The 17,135-nt window shown below is 35.3% G+C and overlaps 2 protein-coding genes across 2 annotated transcripts in view; both read right to left on the bottom strand.

The window, feature by feature from the left end:
- The window catches only part of PDCL2 (phosducin like 2), a 33,224-nt gene extending 23,821 nt beyond the window's left edge, over nucleotides 1-9,403 (bottom strand). The window contains exon 1 of the mRNA XM_072943602.1: nucleotides 9,236-9,403. Within this exon, the coding sequence (XP_072799703.1) occupies nucleotides 9,236-9,241 (6 nt within the window). The 5' untranslated portion in view covers nucleotides 9,242-9,403. The remainder of the gene's footprint in view (nucleotides 1-9,235) is intronic.
- A 2,668-nt stretch (nucleotides 9,404-12,071) lies between these two features.
- The window catches only part of NMU (neuromedin U), a 29,163-nt gene continuing 24,099 nt past the window's right edge, over nucleotides 12,072-17,135 (bottom strand). Inside the window, exon 10 of the mRNA XM_031688110.2 lies at nucleotides 12,072-12,392. The gene's annotated coding sequence lies outside the window, so the exon portion shown is untranslated. The remainder of the gene's footprint in view (nucleotides 12,393-17,135) is intronic.

The raw sequence follows: 17,135 nt of genomic DNA, 5'->3' as shown, positions 1-17,135 counted from the left end.
AAAATCAAAAGAAAATGATAACTAGGAGATTATCATTTATTTGGAATTTAATTTAAAAAATTCTAAATGACCTAAATGTCAAAGAAGAAATCACAATATGGATTTAAAAGCATTGGGAATTGAATGATAATAATAAAGCCACATACCAAAAATATGTGGGCTGCAACCAACATAGTTCATAAAAGGAGTTTTTTACCCTTAATTTAACATATTTGAAAATGAAAAAGGCTTACAAATTAAAATACAAGCATCCAACCTAAAAAGTTGGTAAAAGAAAACCAAAATAAACCAAAGGTAAAAGGAAGGAAATAATAAAATAGAAATTGATAAAAGAAAAATTTAATATATATAACAGAGTAGATTAACAAGGTCAAAAAATAATTTTTAGAGAAGACTAATTAATTAACACTTGCCAAGATTGATACAGAAAACTGAGAAGGTACAAATAACCAATATTAAAAACAAAAAGGGGAACACCTAACAGAAAAAGAAAATCCTATTGTGTTTTGCTCATATTTTTTTCTACTTCAAAGTGGAAGCTTAGATCATTGACTATAAACTTTTCTTTTCTAATATAGCCACTTAAAGCTACAAATTTCCCTTTAACAAATCCTATAGCCACATCCTACAAATTTTGGTATGTTATATTTTTATTATTATTCAGTTAAAAACATTTCTAATTCTACTTGTGAATTTTGCTGACATTTTTATTTGGATGAATGTTGCCTAATTTTCAAATATTTGGGACTTTTCTAGGTATTTTATTAATAATTTCTAACTTAATTCTGCTTGGCCAGAAAACATACTTCGTTAAAGTTTCCAGTTTTTGAAATGTATTGCCTTGTTTATGATCCAAACTGGGCAATTTTACCCATCATTTACTTTATTTCTGCCCTCTATCTTTCCCCTCCTAGTTTGTTACATGTTAACCATGTATTCCTTTAATACATGGTTAATCCATTTAATAATGTCCCCTCAGTCCACTGGATCTCTATTGACTTTTAATAGTTTTCTATCTGTTCTTAAAATTGGATACTTCTTATTGATGCATCTTCAAGTTCCCTGACTCTCCTGCCATCTCCAATCTGCTATTAAGCCCATTCAGTGAATTTTTAAATTTCAGTTGTTGATATTTCCAGTTCAAGAATTCCCATATGATTATTTAATGACTGCTTCTAATTCTGTTAACATTCTCCATCTGTGAATTCATTTCCTTTAAGTCCTTGAATATATTTATAATAGCTGCTTTAAATTCCTTATTGGCTAATGTCAACATCAGAATAATCTCAGGATCTGTTTCCATTGATTGCTTTCCTTTTGAGTATGAGTCATGTTTTGAATATGGCTTTTTTTTTTCTTGTCTAACTTTTTATTGAATATTAGACATTGAGGATGACACATCATAGAAATTCATGATTTTTTATGTTCCTCTGAAGTGTGTTGACTTTTATACTTGCAGGCAGTTAAACTTGGCTAGACTCAACACCAACTATTACAATTGAAATGGACAGCAGCCGAAACTTCAGATCAGTTCAGTTCTTTCACCTTCTAGTGGTTGCTTTTTGCCAGGCTTCCTGGGGTCTCCTACATGCATATGGAGTTTAGCTGACAATTAAGGATTTGTATGGATTTTTACATAGGATTTAAGGATCATCCCGTCTGGATTACCTTCCTTTCTGAGACTTCCTCACAATTCTATCATTCTACCAGCCCCAAATTTTGCCCTCCAACATCCCCGGTAAGATGGTTTGCTGTCACCCACTGCCATATAGTTGTAAAATGCCCTCAACTATATCTAATCTTTTTAACCTATTGTGATAGTTTAAAAATATCTTCACAAATTCTTTCATACTCTTTTTGAGAGGTGAAGCTTAATCTTCCTTCCACTGAGTATAGGCTGAACCCAGTGTCTCATTTCTAATAAACTGAAAACACTGTGTGATTTCCAAGACTCAGTCGTAAAAGGCACTGCTGCTGCTTTTTCCTCTCGGGTCTCTCTCATCACTTGCTCTGAGGGGACCAGTGGCCCTGTTTTGAGGACACTCAAGCAGCCTATGTTAATCTGCTTGGGATGCCGCAGTAGAATATCACAGACCAGGTGGCTTAAGTAGAAATGTACTTTCTCACAGTCCTGGAGGCTGGAAGTCTGAGATCAAGGGGCCAGCAAGGCTGGTTCTGGTGAGAGTTCTTCTCCTGGCTTGTAGGAGGCCATCTTCTTGTTGTGTGCTCACACGGCCTTTCCTCTGTGTGTGTGCAGAGAGGGCACATGCTCTAGTGTCTCTTCTTCTTTAGGACACCAGTCCAATCAGAACAGAACCCCACTCTCATTGCCTTATTTAACTGTAATTACCTCCTTAAACATCCTGTCTCCAAATACAGTCATATGTGGGGTTATGGCTTCCTCATACAAATTTAGGGGGAGACATAGTTCACTCCAAAATACAGCCCTATTGAAAGTCCACGTGGTGGGAAACTGAAGCCTTCTGCCAACAGTCATGTCAGTCAGTCAAACTGGAAGTAGATCCTGCAGCCCCGGCTGACATGTTGATTGCAATCTCATTAGAGACCCTGAGCCAGAACCACCTGCTTCTCACAAATGCCTGACTCCCCAGAAACTATGAGATAATAAATACTTGTTGTATTAAGCTACTAAATTTCGGGATATTAGATATAGTACCTGCCCATTCAGATTTTTTGGGGTTTTTGTTGTTGTTTGTTCTTTCTTCTTTTCTCTTTCTTTCTTTTTTCCTTCGTCTTTTTTCTTCTAGAAATCTTTTTATCTATAATAATAACTAATATTGTTTTCTTTTTTTAATTGAAGTATAGTCAGATTACAATGTTGTGTCAATTTCTAGTGTATAGCATATTGTTTCAGTCATACATAATATATTCATTTTCATATTCTTTTTCATTATAGGTTACTACAAGATATTGAATATGGTTCCCTGTGCTGTACAGTATAAACTTGTTGTTTATCAATGTGGTAGTCAGTATCTGCAAATCTCAAACTCTCAAGTTATCTCTTCCCATCTCCATTCCCCCTGGTGACCATAAGTTTGTTTTCTATGTCTATGAATCTGTTTCTGTGTTCATTTGTGTCTTTTTTTTTAGATTCCACATATAAGTGATATCATATGGTATTTTTCTTTCTCTTTCTGGCCTGCTTCACTTGGAATGATGATTTCCAGGTCCATCCATGCTGAAGCAAATATCATTATTTTATTCTTTTTTATGGCTGAGTAGTATTCCATTGTTACTTACCACTTTCTTTTTTTTCAATTGAACCTCAGAACTTCCAGCTGGAAAATTCTTTCAGCCTGAAGTACAATCTTGAGAATTCCCCCTAGCCTGCTAGGACATTATTCTCTCAATTACATTAAGCATATTTTTATTTTGCTCTTTTTGTAAAAATAATTTTTCTGAGTATAGTTTTTTTTCTTTTAAAACATTGATTATATTGTTTCATTACCTTTTGGATACATTGTTGCTGTTGAGAACTCAGTTGTCAACCTCAGACTTAGGAAGATAATCTGTCTTTCCTTTGCCTGCATTTGAGATTTTCCATATAGTTTTCTGCAGTTTTGTCATAATGTGTTTAGTTGTGTATTTCTTTTTATTTGTCCTGTGTGAATTCCCTGGGCTTTTAGAAACTATAGAATAGTATCTTTTAATAGTTCTGGAAAATTCACAGCAACTCTCTTTTCAAATAATCCTTTACCCCTTTCTCTCTCAATTATACATTTGAGATGACAACTTAAAATGCTATATATCTCATTTGTTATTTTTTCATATTTTCCATATTTATAGTCCAACCTATTTGATAAACTTACCTGCTGATATTTTTATTTCTTTTATTTTAGCTTTTCATTTTAAGAATTTTTATTTAGCTCTTTATCAACATTTTATATTGTGGTAAAATATAAATAATATAAAATTTACCACTTGAACCATTTTTTAGTGTACAATTTAGGGGCATTAAGTACATTCACACTGTGCAACCATGACCAGAACTTTTCATCTCAAACTGGAATTCTGTACCTATTAAACAGCAGCTTCCCATCTTGAGCTGTCCCCTAGCCTTGGTAACCACTATTTTACTTTGTCTCTATGAATTGGATTGTTCTAGCTACCTCATATGAATGGAATCATACAATATTTGTCCATTTGTGACTAACTTATTTCACTTGGCATAAATGTTTTCAAAGATCATCCATGTTGAAACATGTTTCAGAATTTCCTTCTATTTTAAGCCTGACTAATATTTCACTCTAAGTATATACTACAATTAGTTTACCCATTCATCCACTGATGGACGTATGAGTTGTTTCCACTTTCTGTCTAATGTGAATAATGCTGCTATGAACATAGCCACACAAATACCCATTTGAGTTTCTGCTTTCAGTTCTACTCCTGATCTTAGCCAAAAGGCCAAGAAGCAATCTGATTTCAGTTCTTTTGAGTATATACCTAGAAGTGAAATTGCTGGATCATATGATAATTCCATGTATAATTTTTTGAGGAATTGCCCTAATATTTTCCACAGCAATTTGCACCATTTATCATTCACATCAGCAATGTACAAGGTTCCGATTTCTCCACAACCTCACCAACATTTGTCATTTTCTGTTTTTGATAATAGTTATCCTAATGGGCTTACTATTTCATTGTAGTTTTGATTTACATTTCTCATTTATATAATGATTAATGATACTGAGCACATTTTTATGTGTTTAATGGCCATCTGTATATCTTCTCTGAAGAGATGTCTATTCAAGTTCTTTGCCCATTAAATTTTTTTATTAAAAAATATTTTTCATTAAATCAATTTTTTAGAGTGGTTTTAAGTTCACAGCAAAATTGAGGGGTGTGGTAACAAAGATCTCCCATATGTCCTTTGTCTCCACACATGCTAACCTCCTCCATTATCGACACTTCTCACCAGAGTGATATTTTTGTTTAAAGCAAAATTCCTCATTTAAAGCCAAAACAAAACAGCAACAAAATTTTTTTTTAATTTTAAGACTTTACTTTTTTAAGCAGTTTTAGGTTCACAATTTGAGTGAACAGCAAGATTTCCAATATATCTCCTGCCCCAACACATGCACTGCCTCCCCCATTATCAACATCCCCCACCAGAATATTTGTTACAATTGATGAACCTCTGTTGACACATCATAATCACTCAAAATCTAGAGTGTACATTATGGTTCACTTTTGCTGTATATTCTGTGGGGTTAGACAAATGTATAATGACATATATTCACCATTATGATATCATATAGAGTATTTTCACTGCCCTAAAATTCCTCTGTGGTCTGCATATTCATTTCTCTTCCCTACCAACCTGTGGTAACCCCTGATCTTTCTACTGTCGCCAGTTTTGCCTTTTCCAGATTGTCATATAGTTGGGGTCACATAGTATGTAGCCTTCTCAGATTGGCTTATTTCACTTAGCAATATGCATTTAATGTTTCTCTATGTCTTTCCATGGCTTGATAGTTCATTTCTTTTTAGCATTGAATACTATTCCATTATCTGGATGTACCACAGTTTATTTATCCACTCACCTAGTGAAGGACACCTTGGTTGCTTCCAAGTTTGGCAATTCTGAATAAAGCTGCTGTAAACATCTGTTTTTGGGTGAATGTAAGTTTTCAACTCCCTTGGATAAATACCAAGGAGCTTGATAGCTGGATCATATGGTAAGAGTATGTTTAGTTTTGCAAAAAACAAAACAAAACAAAAAAAAACAAAAAAACCCCGCCAAACTGTCTTTCAAAGTGGCTGTACCATTTTGTATTCTCACTAGCAATGAATGAGAGTTCCTATTTCTCCAGTCCACTCCAGCATTTTGTGTTATCAATGTTCCAGATTTTGGCCATTCTGATAGGTTTGTAGTGATTTCTTGTTTTAATTTGCATTTTCCAAATGACATATCTGAAGTATCTTTTCATATGCTTACTTTTAATTAGTTGGTTTGTCTTTTGATGCTGAATTTTAGGAGTTGTTTATATATTATAAATATTAATCCTTTATAATTATATGATTTTCATATATTTTTTCCCGTTCTGTGGGTTGTCTTTTCACTCTTTTGATAGTGGCCTTTGATGCATAAATATTTTAAATTTTGATGAAGTCCAATTTATCTATTTTTTAAATTACCTTTGTTTTTGGTGTCATATCCAAGAAATAATTGTCAATTCAATGTCACAGCAATTTCTCCCTATGTTTTCTTTTAAGTGTTTTATAGTTTTAATTCTTAAATCTAGGCCTTGGATGGCTTTTCAGTTAATTTTTGCTTGTAATGTAAGTTAGGAGTCCAACTTCATTCTTTTGCATATGGATATCCAGCTTTCTCAACACATTTTGTCAAGACTATTCTTTCACTTGAACAGTCTTGGCACGCTTGTTGAAAATCACTTGACTGTATATGTGAGGGCTACCATCTGGGCTCTCTGTTCTATCCCATTGACTTGTATGTTTGTTTAATCTGCCACAACCAGACTGTTTTGACTACTGCAGCTTTGTAGTGTATTTTGAAATTAGAACATGTGGGTCCTCCACTTTGTTCATCTTTTTCAACACTGTTTTGACTATTTGGGGTCTCTTAAGATTTCATGTGAATTTTAGGATGGGTTTTTCTATTTCTACAAAAAAAAAAGTCATTGGGATTTTGATAGGGATAACACTGAATCTATAGATTGCTTTAGGAAGTATTGACATTTTAACAATATTAAGTCTTCCAATCCATGGGCATGGGCTGCTTTTCTACCTATTTATGCCTAAATTTCTTTCAGCAATGTTTTGTAGTTTTTGGTGTACAAGTCTTTTGTCTCCTTGGTTACACTTATTCCTAAATATTTTATTCTTTTTGATGCAATTATACATGGAATTGTTTTTCTTAATTTTCTTGATTATTCATTGCAGTGTATACAAATGTCTTCATCAAATTTTTAAGGTCACTTTTTATAGTTTCCTACTCCTTGAAGATAATTCCAATTTGGTTTTTTGTTTTTTAAACATAGTAAGCATAGAGGTTTTATAACCTGTTTCTAATCGTTCAGATAATTGAAGTCTCTGCCAGTCTGTTTTTGTTGGTTGATGTTTATAGTGCCCTATTTCCTTGTGTGCTTGATTACTTTTGACTGACTTCTGCTTAATGTCCTTGAGAATGTATCTGCAAGAATTCTTTGAGACCTAAAATAAAGATGTATTCCTCCACAGAAGATTCATTATTTCTTCCAAGCACTTATGAGCACTACAATATATAATTAACTTGTAACAAATTTGCAGTTTGAAGTTTGTTGAACCACTCAGACAACATGCCTTAGGTTCAATCTATGTGAACATTGTCTGATCCACAACTTCTTTGGGATAGGTTTTATTTCTTTTTGTTTTTTTCTCCCCTGCTAAGCATCAAGACAACTTTCCCTGAATTTCCTTAGACATGAGTTTTTATCTCTGGCTCATACTCTTATTAGTCTCCCATACTTTGATGAATCATACCTTTTGGTTCCTTCTAACCCTGTGATTATACCCAGGACCAAAATGCAAATTGCTATGATATCCTTGGGGTAAAAGTGGAGTTAAAGCTCTGGAAATCCATTCACCTAACTGTCTACTTTCCCTTTGATTTTGGTCTCGTAGTTTACTATTATGTTACCTCGGATGCGCTTAAAGAGGTATGTTTTACATTCTTGCCAAAATTTTTACCTCTACTCAGTAGAAGAGTTGGTCCAAATAATCTAGCCCACGATCATCAAAATATCCAGCAATTGTCTTAAAAAAAAATCATCCCTGAACTTCACATCCCTTACCATCCTCTCTTTTCTCCTTCCTACTCAAACTTCTTAAAGTAATTGTCTATATATGCTGTAACCACTTCTACCTCCCGTTCATTCTTCAAACTGCTCAAAAAGTTGACTTCTATCTCTAGCATTCCTTTTGAAATTGTTCTGAAGTCACCTAAGAGCTCCATGTTGTTATTTTCAGTGGATAGTCATTGTATTTGATCCCTTAAGCAGAACTGGGGAGAATTTGTCATTCTTTTCTTGCTGAAACACTTTCTTGATATTCATGACATCACAATACTTATGGTTTTATTCATACCTCTCTAGCTGCTATTCCTTAACTGATCTAGGAGTTAGTTGCAATAGGATTTAATAGTAAATGCTCTATATTCTGTTTTTCCCTTTGCTTTTAGAAATCATCTATGAAATTGTAAAAACAGAAATAGGCACAATAATCTATTTGATAAAAGTATTATGGCATTTATCATGACATAAATAGGTAAATCTGACCCCCTCTTACTCCCCCATAGTAAGCTCTTTTAGAACAAGTCCATAACTACACATAAGCACCAAATAACAGGCTGTTGAATCAATCAATGAACAAAGATTAATATGCTGTTGCCTTCACTCTCAATTACACTTCAAGCTATTTCTTGAAGAGCAGATGCGAGATCAGGACTAATCTGCAATGTTTTTACATAGTGAATAAAACGTTCTTGCTAGGAACCTATTATTAACACAAAAGGAATATGCATAAAAATTATACGTAATTTATGTTCAAAACGTGTTAATAAGTTATACAGCATACACAATTACCAAAACTAAATATGTAAAACAAGAAAAATAAAGGTTTTAATTTGGGGGAGCAGGTGGGAAAAAGCTGTGTCTGAAGTCAGAAGTAGATAATTATAATCCGATAAAAAATGAAAGCACAGGCTTCTAGTTAGTAAGGCAGCTTTAGACAGAGGAACAGCCTTCTTAGGAATTACTGGAAGTCTGAGTTTTGTGATCACATCGGAGAAACCCCAGGGACTGCTGGTCTTTATCAAGACAGAGGCAAATATGAGGCAAATCTGATCTTTTTTTAATGTGGTGGGGCAGGATACTTAAATTGAATTACACTTGGGCTAAAGTTACTGGTCTATTTCTTAAGTCAGAAATAGTGCTGCAGTTAAGATTTCCAGGATTCAGGTGTGAGATGCAGTTGGAAAGCTTCCTCCAGCGACAAACCCAAGTCTTAATCAAAACACTCATTTGGAAAAATGGCGTTCTCCTAGGGTTAATTTGAATTTCTAGCAAATCGTGACAGAGACGCACGAAAAGTTTAGCTCTTACCAAAAACAAACGTTAGAACCTAACCCCTGTAGTCCGCCCTCCCGACAGTGCTCAGCTTCAGGCCCAGCCGGGGCCCCGCTGAGATGCCCCAGGGCAGACGCGACTCCCACCTGCATGGTGTTCCGCCTCGCTTCTCACGCACAGGCGTCGTCCTACCCCTTGCGGGGACTCCTGACTCGGATGCCCCTCAAGGCGGCAAGGAAGCCCGCCGCGCTTCTAGCGGTTCCCGCCGCCCATCGAGAGGGGCAGGGGAGAACAAGAGCCTCTCACGCTGTGCGCTTGGCGCCGCTCTGTTGCCAGGCAACGCGGGGGCGTGGCCCAGGAGGTGCCTGTGGGTACTGACGCACCTGGGTCTTGGGCATGTACCCCAAGCGGTGCCTCTCCTGTTCGTGGTGTTGATACTGGTGCTGGTCACGTTCAGAACCAGCAAGGCTCAGAGCCAGACTCCAACCTGGAAGATTTCTACTAGGCCCCTGCTCTCCCAGGGGCTGAGGGCGGCGGGCGGCATAGGGGGTATAGCCTCTGTTGTTAAGCACATCTGGTGCTGCAGTCTGCGTGAGTTTTGGGTCAGGTGTGTGTGTGTGTGTGTGTGTGTGTGTGTTTGTGTGTGTGTGTGTGTTTTAAGGACCAGATTCTCAAATGGCTCTCCACCCACATCTTAAAAACCCTCTGCCTTTGGAGGCAGGAGCTCTATCTTTATGTAAAAAACCTAGACAGTTAGGTTCCTTGGTGTTTAGAGTAAGGAAAGGATGTTTACTGGGAGCTGCCAGCAACATGAGGAAAACATCTAGTGTTATTGCCAAATAGTTATATGCGTGGTCATAGAGATATAATAGGATTTGGAAAAGAAGGGGAAAACATGTTTTTAGTGATCCAATTTTAAACTTGGGCTCAGCATTGGACCATTCCATCTGTAGTGCTCGGTTAATACAAATCCTACACTCCTAATAGCCTATATGTTTTGTTGTACTTGTGTGATATGAATGTGTTTAAACATAAACTATTTTAAAACATCCCACCATTTTTATAATCTTGTTTTGGTATATTTTCTTCTCTTCCTCCTCCCCCTTCCTCTTCCCCTCCTCCTTCCATTTAATATTATGGGAGCACCCCAAAATGTAAGAGGCCTAAGTCTCTCTAGATTTCTGAGAGGCCCTGGGAATTGCTGCTTAAATTAGCAGTGAAGCCCCTTTCTTATTCTGACAATCCAAAATCCAGGCCGGTTGCATTACACACCACTAGCTAATGTTTTCGTTGCCCTATTATGCACTTATGGCTTTAGAGCAGGAGGCCCTTTCTGTCTCAAGTCCCCATCTCATCAATGTAATTCATTTTTTAAGGGGGGCAAATAACATTTTATTTCTTTCCAATTGAATAAATAGTTCATACTTATCATAAAACATTTAAATAATATACCAAAGTCCATGAAAAAAGTAAAAATTGCCTGGAGTCCCACCATCCCCCTTTATACAGACAGCAGACATCATGCCTGTGAGCCAACTCTGGTGTTGAATTTCAGCTTTATCACTTACTGGGCTTGCCTGAATAATTACTTAATTCTCTGCTCCTCAGTTTTCCCATCTATAGAGTGGGGATAATAAAAGAACATGTTATCAGGTAGTTGTCAGGGGATTAGATGAATTAATATTTATAAAACACTTAAAATCATGACTGGTGCATGATAAGCATTATGTAAATATGTACTGAATCTTGAAAAAATACAGTATGTACTGAATCTTAAAAAAATACATTTGTGCTCCCCCTGCCCACCCCCACGCCCTCCCCAATATTAGCCAATATTAGGATCTGCTGTGGATCCTTCATGCTTTTTCTCTCTGGCCCAGAAATCATGTATGGTTGTTAGTAACTGCATGCTTTATAAAAATGCGTTCATATGACACACATTCTCTCTGGAACATGACTTTTTTTTCACGTACAATACCAAGATGGTGGAATCTGCTCCGCCAAGTTAATTTGTATCAACGAACGACTACATAATAATTCCGTGGCAAAGATGTAAATCCTTTTATATAACCATTCCCTTATTCATGGCCATTTTCTTTGCTGGAAATTTCTGAGCATTAAAACATTACATTGGAAAAGCCGGGAAGAGGCCAATCTGATTAATTATACTTCCAAACTTGAGGAAGCTTTGGGGGCTGAGCTATGGATTCAATGCATATGGCAAGAGCTTCATTTTGAGTTAATTCATTTTTTTAAAAAGGGTGTACTTTTTGTTCTCTTCTGCTCCTTCTTATGTTCTTCACATGGGTTGATAAGAATTGAAATTCAGGGATTTTGTTAGTAAAAGGCATAATTTAAGCTATAGTTAGTGGTCAATGTTAGTAAGACAAAGGCTTATTAGATACTCTACTCTGAAGAATATAAACCTAATGCTACCCACACGGAGAGCCGCCCTTCTTTAATCAGCCAGCAACCTGCTTGGTAGAGAAGGTGGTTATCCAAGAGATAGGGTTGCAAGGGAAAACTCAGGGGAACCTGAAGGGAGATAATTTCAACATCCATCTGAGGTTCACTGTGTCCATTAAACATGGTTTGATGTAAAAAGTTCACCCACTGTGTTCATGATCCCCTATGAGTAAGGTTGTTTTCTTTCTGGTAATGGACAAGGCTGGTTGCCTTTCAGATGTTGCAGGATGAAACAACTTATTTTAAGATAAACTGAATACTATTACTTGGTAGAAAAAGCTGGTCTCATGATTTGTTTGTAGCAGTCAGACATCTATTTTACAGTATGTAAATCAGAACTTGCTTATTGGACTTTTGGATGAATCATGGCCAAATCCTCCAACTAGTATAGTTTTAGTTAGTACTCACATTCTAAGATTACACCTATTGGGCATTCTGGTATTTTATAAGAGCTGGTGATTTTGTCACTGATGAAATCCAAATAAGATAAACTAAAATACCTCATTAAAACTCAACTCTCTACTAAGCGCCTTTAATAAAAATAACAAAAGAGCATTGTATACGAGTTCCATCAGAAGCTTCAGGGATCTAAGGAACATTATTATTTACAGATTTATTACACACTATTTATCATTACAGCACTAAGAAAAAATATTTTAAGATGCTTTTTTAAATTTTCAACACATTAAACATTTACAATCTCAACGTTTACGGAGAATGTTTACAACACAGGGATTCTCAAATCTGTAAACTTAGCAAGGATAGTTTTTGAGAAGAAAAAAATGTCAGTACATTTTGTATTCCATGGCATTGCTTCTGCAGAAAATAGTTGTCATCCTGTTAAAAAAAAAACTGAATTTAGAGTCAAATATAAATGGTATGTGAATGTATGTATGTAACAAGTATAAATATAATCTATATATACTTCCTTGTAGATAGACATTTCTATAAATACTTTGTCACGTATGATAAAATTGACATCTGAAGTATTTCTCAGCTATTCTTTAATCTGCATATTTTTAACTGTCATTTAATCTCTCCCTGATGAAGCACTTTTTCTGTATGCCTATATTTTCCAAAGTTTTGTTTTATTTAACTACATAAAAGAGGTTTCCTGAAGCTCATTGATACCAATAAGATTTATGAATAAAATGTTGCAGTTATTCTTTGGGTATCTGCAATTAAATCATCCTATTCTACATCTAAACACATTCTAAATATAAGTTATAAGGACAGAGTAAGACCTCAGATAATCAGGTGAGCAAAACAAAGAAAAATGATTATTGAACTATTTCTCTGTTGACAAAATAAAATTGAAATCTTCAGTGAATTAGCACATGTGGGCCCTAATGTGGGAAACAACCCAAATAAAGCTCTTTTTCACAATTTCAGAGGTATTTTTTACTAACTTGATCAAACCATGGATTATTTTCCACTTCACATTTATGACCACTCTAACACTTAATTTGGTATTATAATCATGACATTTTTACCATTTAGTATTAAACTGTTTTTGTTCACATTTTGTAAATGCCTCTACATTTGTAATATTATAAAAGATAGTTTCTTTTCCATCAACTTTTATTCTTAGTTCCTTGAAAAAAGAACAAATTAGGAATATGTTTGCTCATGTTCTTAATGTGAACATAATATGCCTTTGTCAAAACGTTAGTTAATACTAAATATAATTTGAAAATTCAAGTTCCTAATTATGCCCTATGAGCACATTAAATTTGTTCTTCAGTTTTCCAATATTAATAACTTTTATTTCTTTCTCATCTAACTGAATTGGTTAATGCATTAGAACTACATGAAATAAAAGGGGACAAAGCATCCTTGTTTTGTTTCTAATGTTAATAGAAATGCTCCAAAATGTTTTACTATCAAGCCTTCTACTGACTTTGTTTGAGACCATTAAATAAATATTGTTAATAAAGATTCATCTCTTTCTATAGGATCTTCTTTGAAAATATCAGAAATTTATGTGGAACTTTACCAAAAGCTTCTACAGGCATTCCTCAGATATTGCAGGTTCGGTCCCAGAAAATTTTGCAATAAAGCAAGTCACACAAACTTTTTGGTCTCCTGGTGCATATAAAAGTTATGTTTATACTATACAATAGTTTATTAAGTGTGTAATAGCATTTTGTCTAAAAAAAACTAATGTACATACCTTAATTAAAAAACACTGTCTTACTAAAAATTGCTAACCAGCATCTGAACCTTTGCTGAGTCATAAGCTCTTTGCTGGTGAGGGTCTTGCCTCAATGTTGATGAATCCTTGAGGGATCAGGGTGTTAGTTGCTGAAGGCTGGGGTGGCTGTGGCAATTTCTTAAAATGAGATAACAATGAATTTTGCGGCATCATTTGACTCTTCCTTTCAGGAACAATTTCTCTGTAGCATGCAATGCTGTTTAATGGTATTTTACTCACAGTGGAACTTCTTTCAAAATTAGAGTCAATCCTCTCAAACTCTGTCAACTGCTTTATCAACTAAGCTTCGTAATATTCTAAATCCTTGTCATTAAAATTGTCATTTCAATAATCTTCACAGCATCTTCACCGGGAATAGATTCCATCTCAAGAAACCACTTTCTCCACTCAGCCTTAAGAAGCAACTCCTCATCTGTTAAAGATTTAGCATAAGATTGCAGCAATTCAGTCACATCTTCAGGCTCCACTTCTAACTAGTTCTCTTGCTATTTCCACCACATCTGCAGTTACTTCCTCCACTGAAGCCTTGAATCCCTCAAAGTCAGCCATGAGGGTTGGAATCAGCTTCTTCCAAATTCCCATTAATATTTTGACTTTTTCCCATGAATCATAAATGTTCTTAATGGTGTCTAGAAAGATGAATCCTTTCCAGCAGATTTTCAATTTACTTTGTCCAGATTCCCCAGAGGAATCACTGTTTATGGCAGCTATCACCTTACAAAATGTATTTCTTAATTAATAAAAACTTGAAAGTCTAAAGTATTCCTTGATCCATGGGGCGCTGTGTTAACATCTCCATCAGATCCCTTAGGTGACCAGGTACATTGTCAATTAGCAGTAATATTTTGAAAGGAATCTTTTTTTCTGAGCAGAAAGTCTCAACACTGGGCTTAAAACAGTCAGTAAACCATGTTTCATAAGATGTGCTGCCATCCAGGCTCTGCTGCTCCATTTACAAAGAACAGGCAGAATAGATTCAGCATAATCTTAAGGGCCTTAGGATCTTTAGGATGGTAAATGAGCACTGGCTTCCTTTTACAGTCACCAGCCACACTAGCTCCTAAAAAGAGAGTCAGCTTGTTCTTTGAAGCTATGAGGCTTCTCTCTAGCTTTGAAAGTCCTAGATGGCATCTTCTTCCAATAGAAAGTTGTTTTGTCTGCATCAAAAATCTGTTGTTTAATGTAGCCACCTTCATGAACGATCTGAGCTAAATCTCCTGGATAACTTGCTGCAGTTTCTCCATCAGCACTTGCTGCTTCAACTTGAAGAGAAGCTTCTTTCCTTAAACCTCATGAACCAACCTCTGCTAGCTTCAGACTTTTCTTCTGCAGCTTCCTCACCTCTCAGCCTTCAGAGAACTGAAAAGGGTTATGACCTTGCTCTGGATTAGGGTCTGGTTCAAGGGACTGTTGTAGCTGGTTTGATCTTCCGCCCAGACCGCGACACTTTCTTCATATGAGCAATAAGGCTAATTTGCTTTCTTATCATTCATGTGTTCACTGGAGTAGCACTTTTAATTTCTTTCAAGAAATTTTCCTTTGCATTCACAACTTGGATAACTGGCTCAAGAGGCCTGGCCTTTGGCCTGTCTCAGCTTTTGACATGCCTGCCTCACTAACCTTAATCATTTCTAGCTTTTGATTTAAAATGAGAGACATGCAACTCTTCCTTTCACTTTAGACCTTAGAGGCCACTGTAGGGTTATTAATTTGGCCTAATTTAAATATTGTTGTGTCTCAGGTAATAGGGAGGCCCAAAGGGAGGGGGAGAGATGGAGGAATGGATGAGGACTGGAGCAGGCAGAACACACACAACATTTATCAAGTTTGTCGTCTTACATGGGCGTGGATTATGGCGACCCCAAACAATTACAATTGTAACATCAAAGATCACAGATCACAGATCATAACAAATAGAATGATAATGAAAGTGTGAAATACTGCAAGAATTACCAAAATGTGACATAAGACATGAAGTGAGGAAATGCTGTTGAAAAAATGGTGCTGATAGACTTGCTCAACACAGGCCACAGAACTACAAATTGTAAAAAACACTGTATCTGCGGTGCAATAAAGCAAAGCGCAATAAAACAGAGGGATGCCTGTATTGAGTTGATTGCATAATTTTTTTTCTAATAGTGAAAAGATTTTAATAGGCTTCCTAATGTTGAACGATCTTAGTTGCTGGAATGAAGTTCACTTCATGGGGTCATATCATTTTTCAATATATTGCTATTTTAAATGTTTGCACTGATGTTTATAAACAGGATTCACCTACAGTTTCCTTTTTCATACTAATGTAAGGTTTTGTTATCAGTATTTGCTGACTTCATAAAAAATATTTTGAGGTTTTTTTCTTCCTTCTCTGAGGTGGAAAAATACAAAAAATCTCTTGGCCTAGTATTTTTGAGGGGAGAGTTTCTAGATAATGTTCTCCATTTTTCTTCTCCCATGACCATCAGTATTTAGATTTATTTCTCTCTTCTGAGGTCAATTTTGGTAGCACCTACTTTATTATATAATCCTCCATTTTATCTAGGTTTTCAAACTTATTGGCACAGAGATTTGCAAAGTACTCTTGTGATTCCCATTTTTTTCTGTATCTGCTCTAATCTCCCTCTTTTCATTTGTATTTTTGTGTATATATATATGGTTGCTCCCTTTTTATAGATTAGGTTAGGCTCATTAGGCTAGTATATTTCTTTTTTTTCCAAAGAATCAGATTTTTGGTTTATTTTTCAATTTTTGCTTTTTACTATAATTAATTAATTTCATCTTTCATTTTATAATTTTTATCCTCTGCTTCCTGAAGTTCACTATGTTGTTTTCTTTTTAACTTACTGACTTAAATTCTTAATTCACTCACTCTTTCTTGCTTGACCATGTTTAAAGTGTAAAAAGTGTTTGAATTTTCCACAGAATATGGCTTTGTCAGAGTCCCATAAGTATTACAATGCAGTGTTTTCATTGTCTTCATTTTCTAGCTATTGTATAATTTTGATGTCATCTTCTTTAGATAGAAAGTGTGTTTTGATTTTTGTTTCTATGAGAAAATATTAAGCATTTTAACATTCTTTTGCTAAATATGTATTTAAGGTTGAGATAAATGATATGAATGAAATATTTGCAAAAATACATTCAGCATAGAAGCTGTATTTAGGACTGCATAAAGTTACTAGAATATTTTTTATTTCTGTGATATAAATTTTTCAGTGTGTATTTGCATTTAACTTTAAAATTCATATTTATTAAACATGTAGGGCCATTCAATAGCTACTAAGTGTCTACTATATCTCCAGCATTGACGTGGAAACTCTGGGAGTCCCATAGTAGAAGTTATGCTCTCTTGTCTTTCTACATTTTCT

The sequence above is a fragment of the Vicugna pacos genome, chromosome 2 (genome assembly GCF_048564905.1).
Source record: "Vicugna pacos chromosome 2, VicPac4, whole genome shotgun sequence".
NCBI classification, from domain to species: domain Eukaryota; kingdom Metazoa; phylum Chordata; class Mammalia; order Artiodactyla; family Camelidae; genus Vicugna; species Vicugna pacos.
Note: the sequence above shows the minus strand (reverse complement) of the source record. Positions and strands in the feature narration are given on the sequence as shown.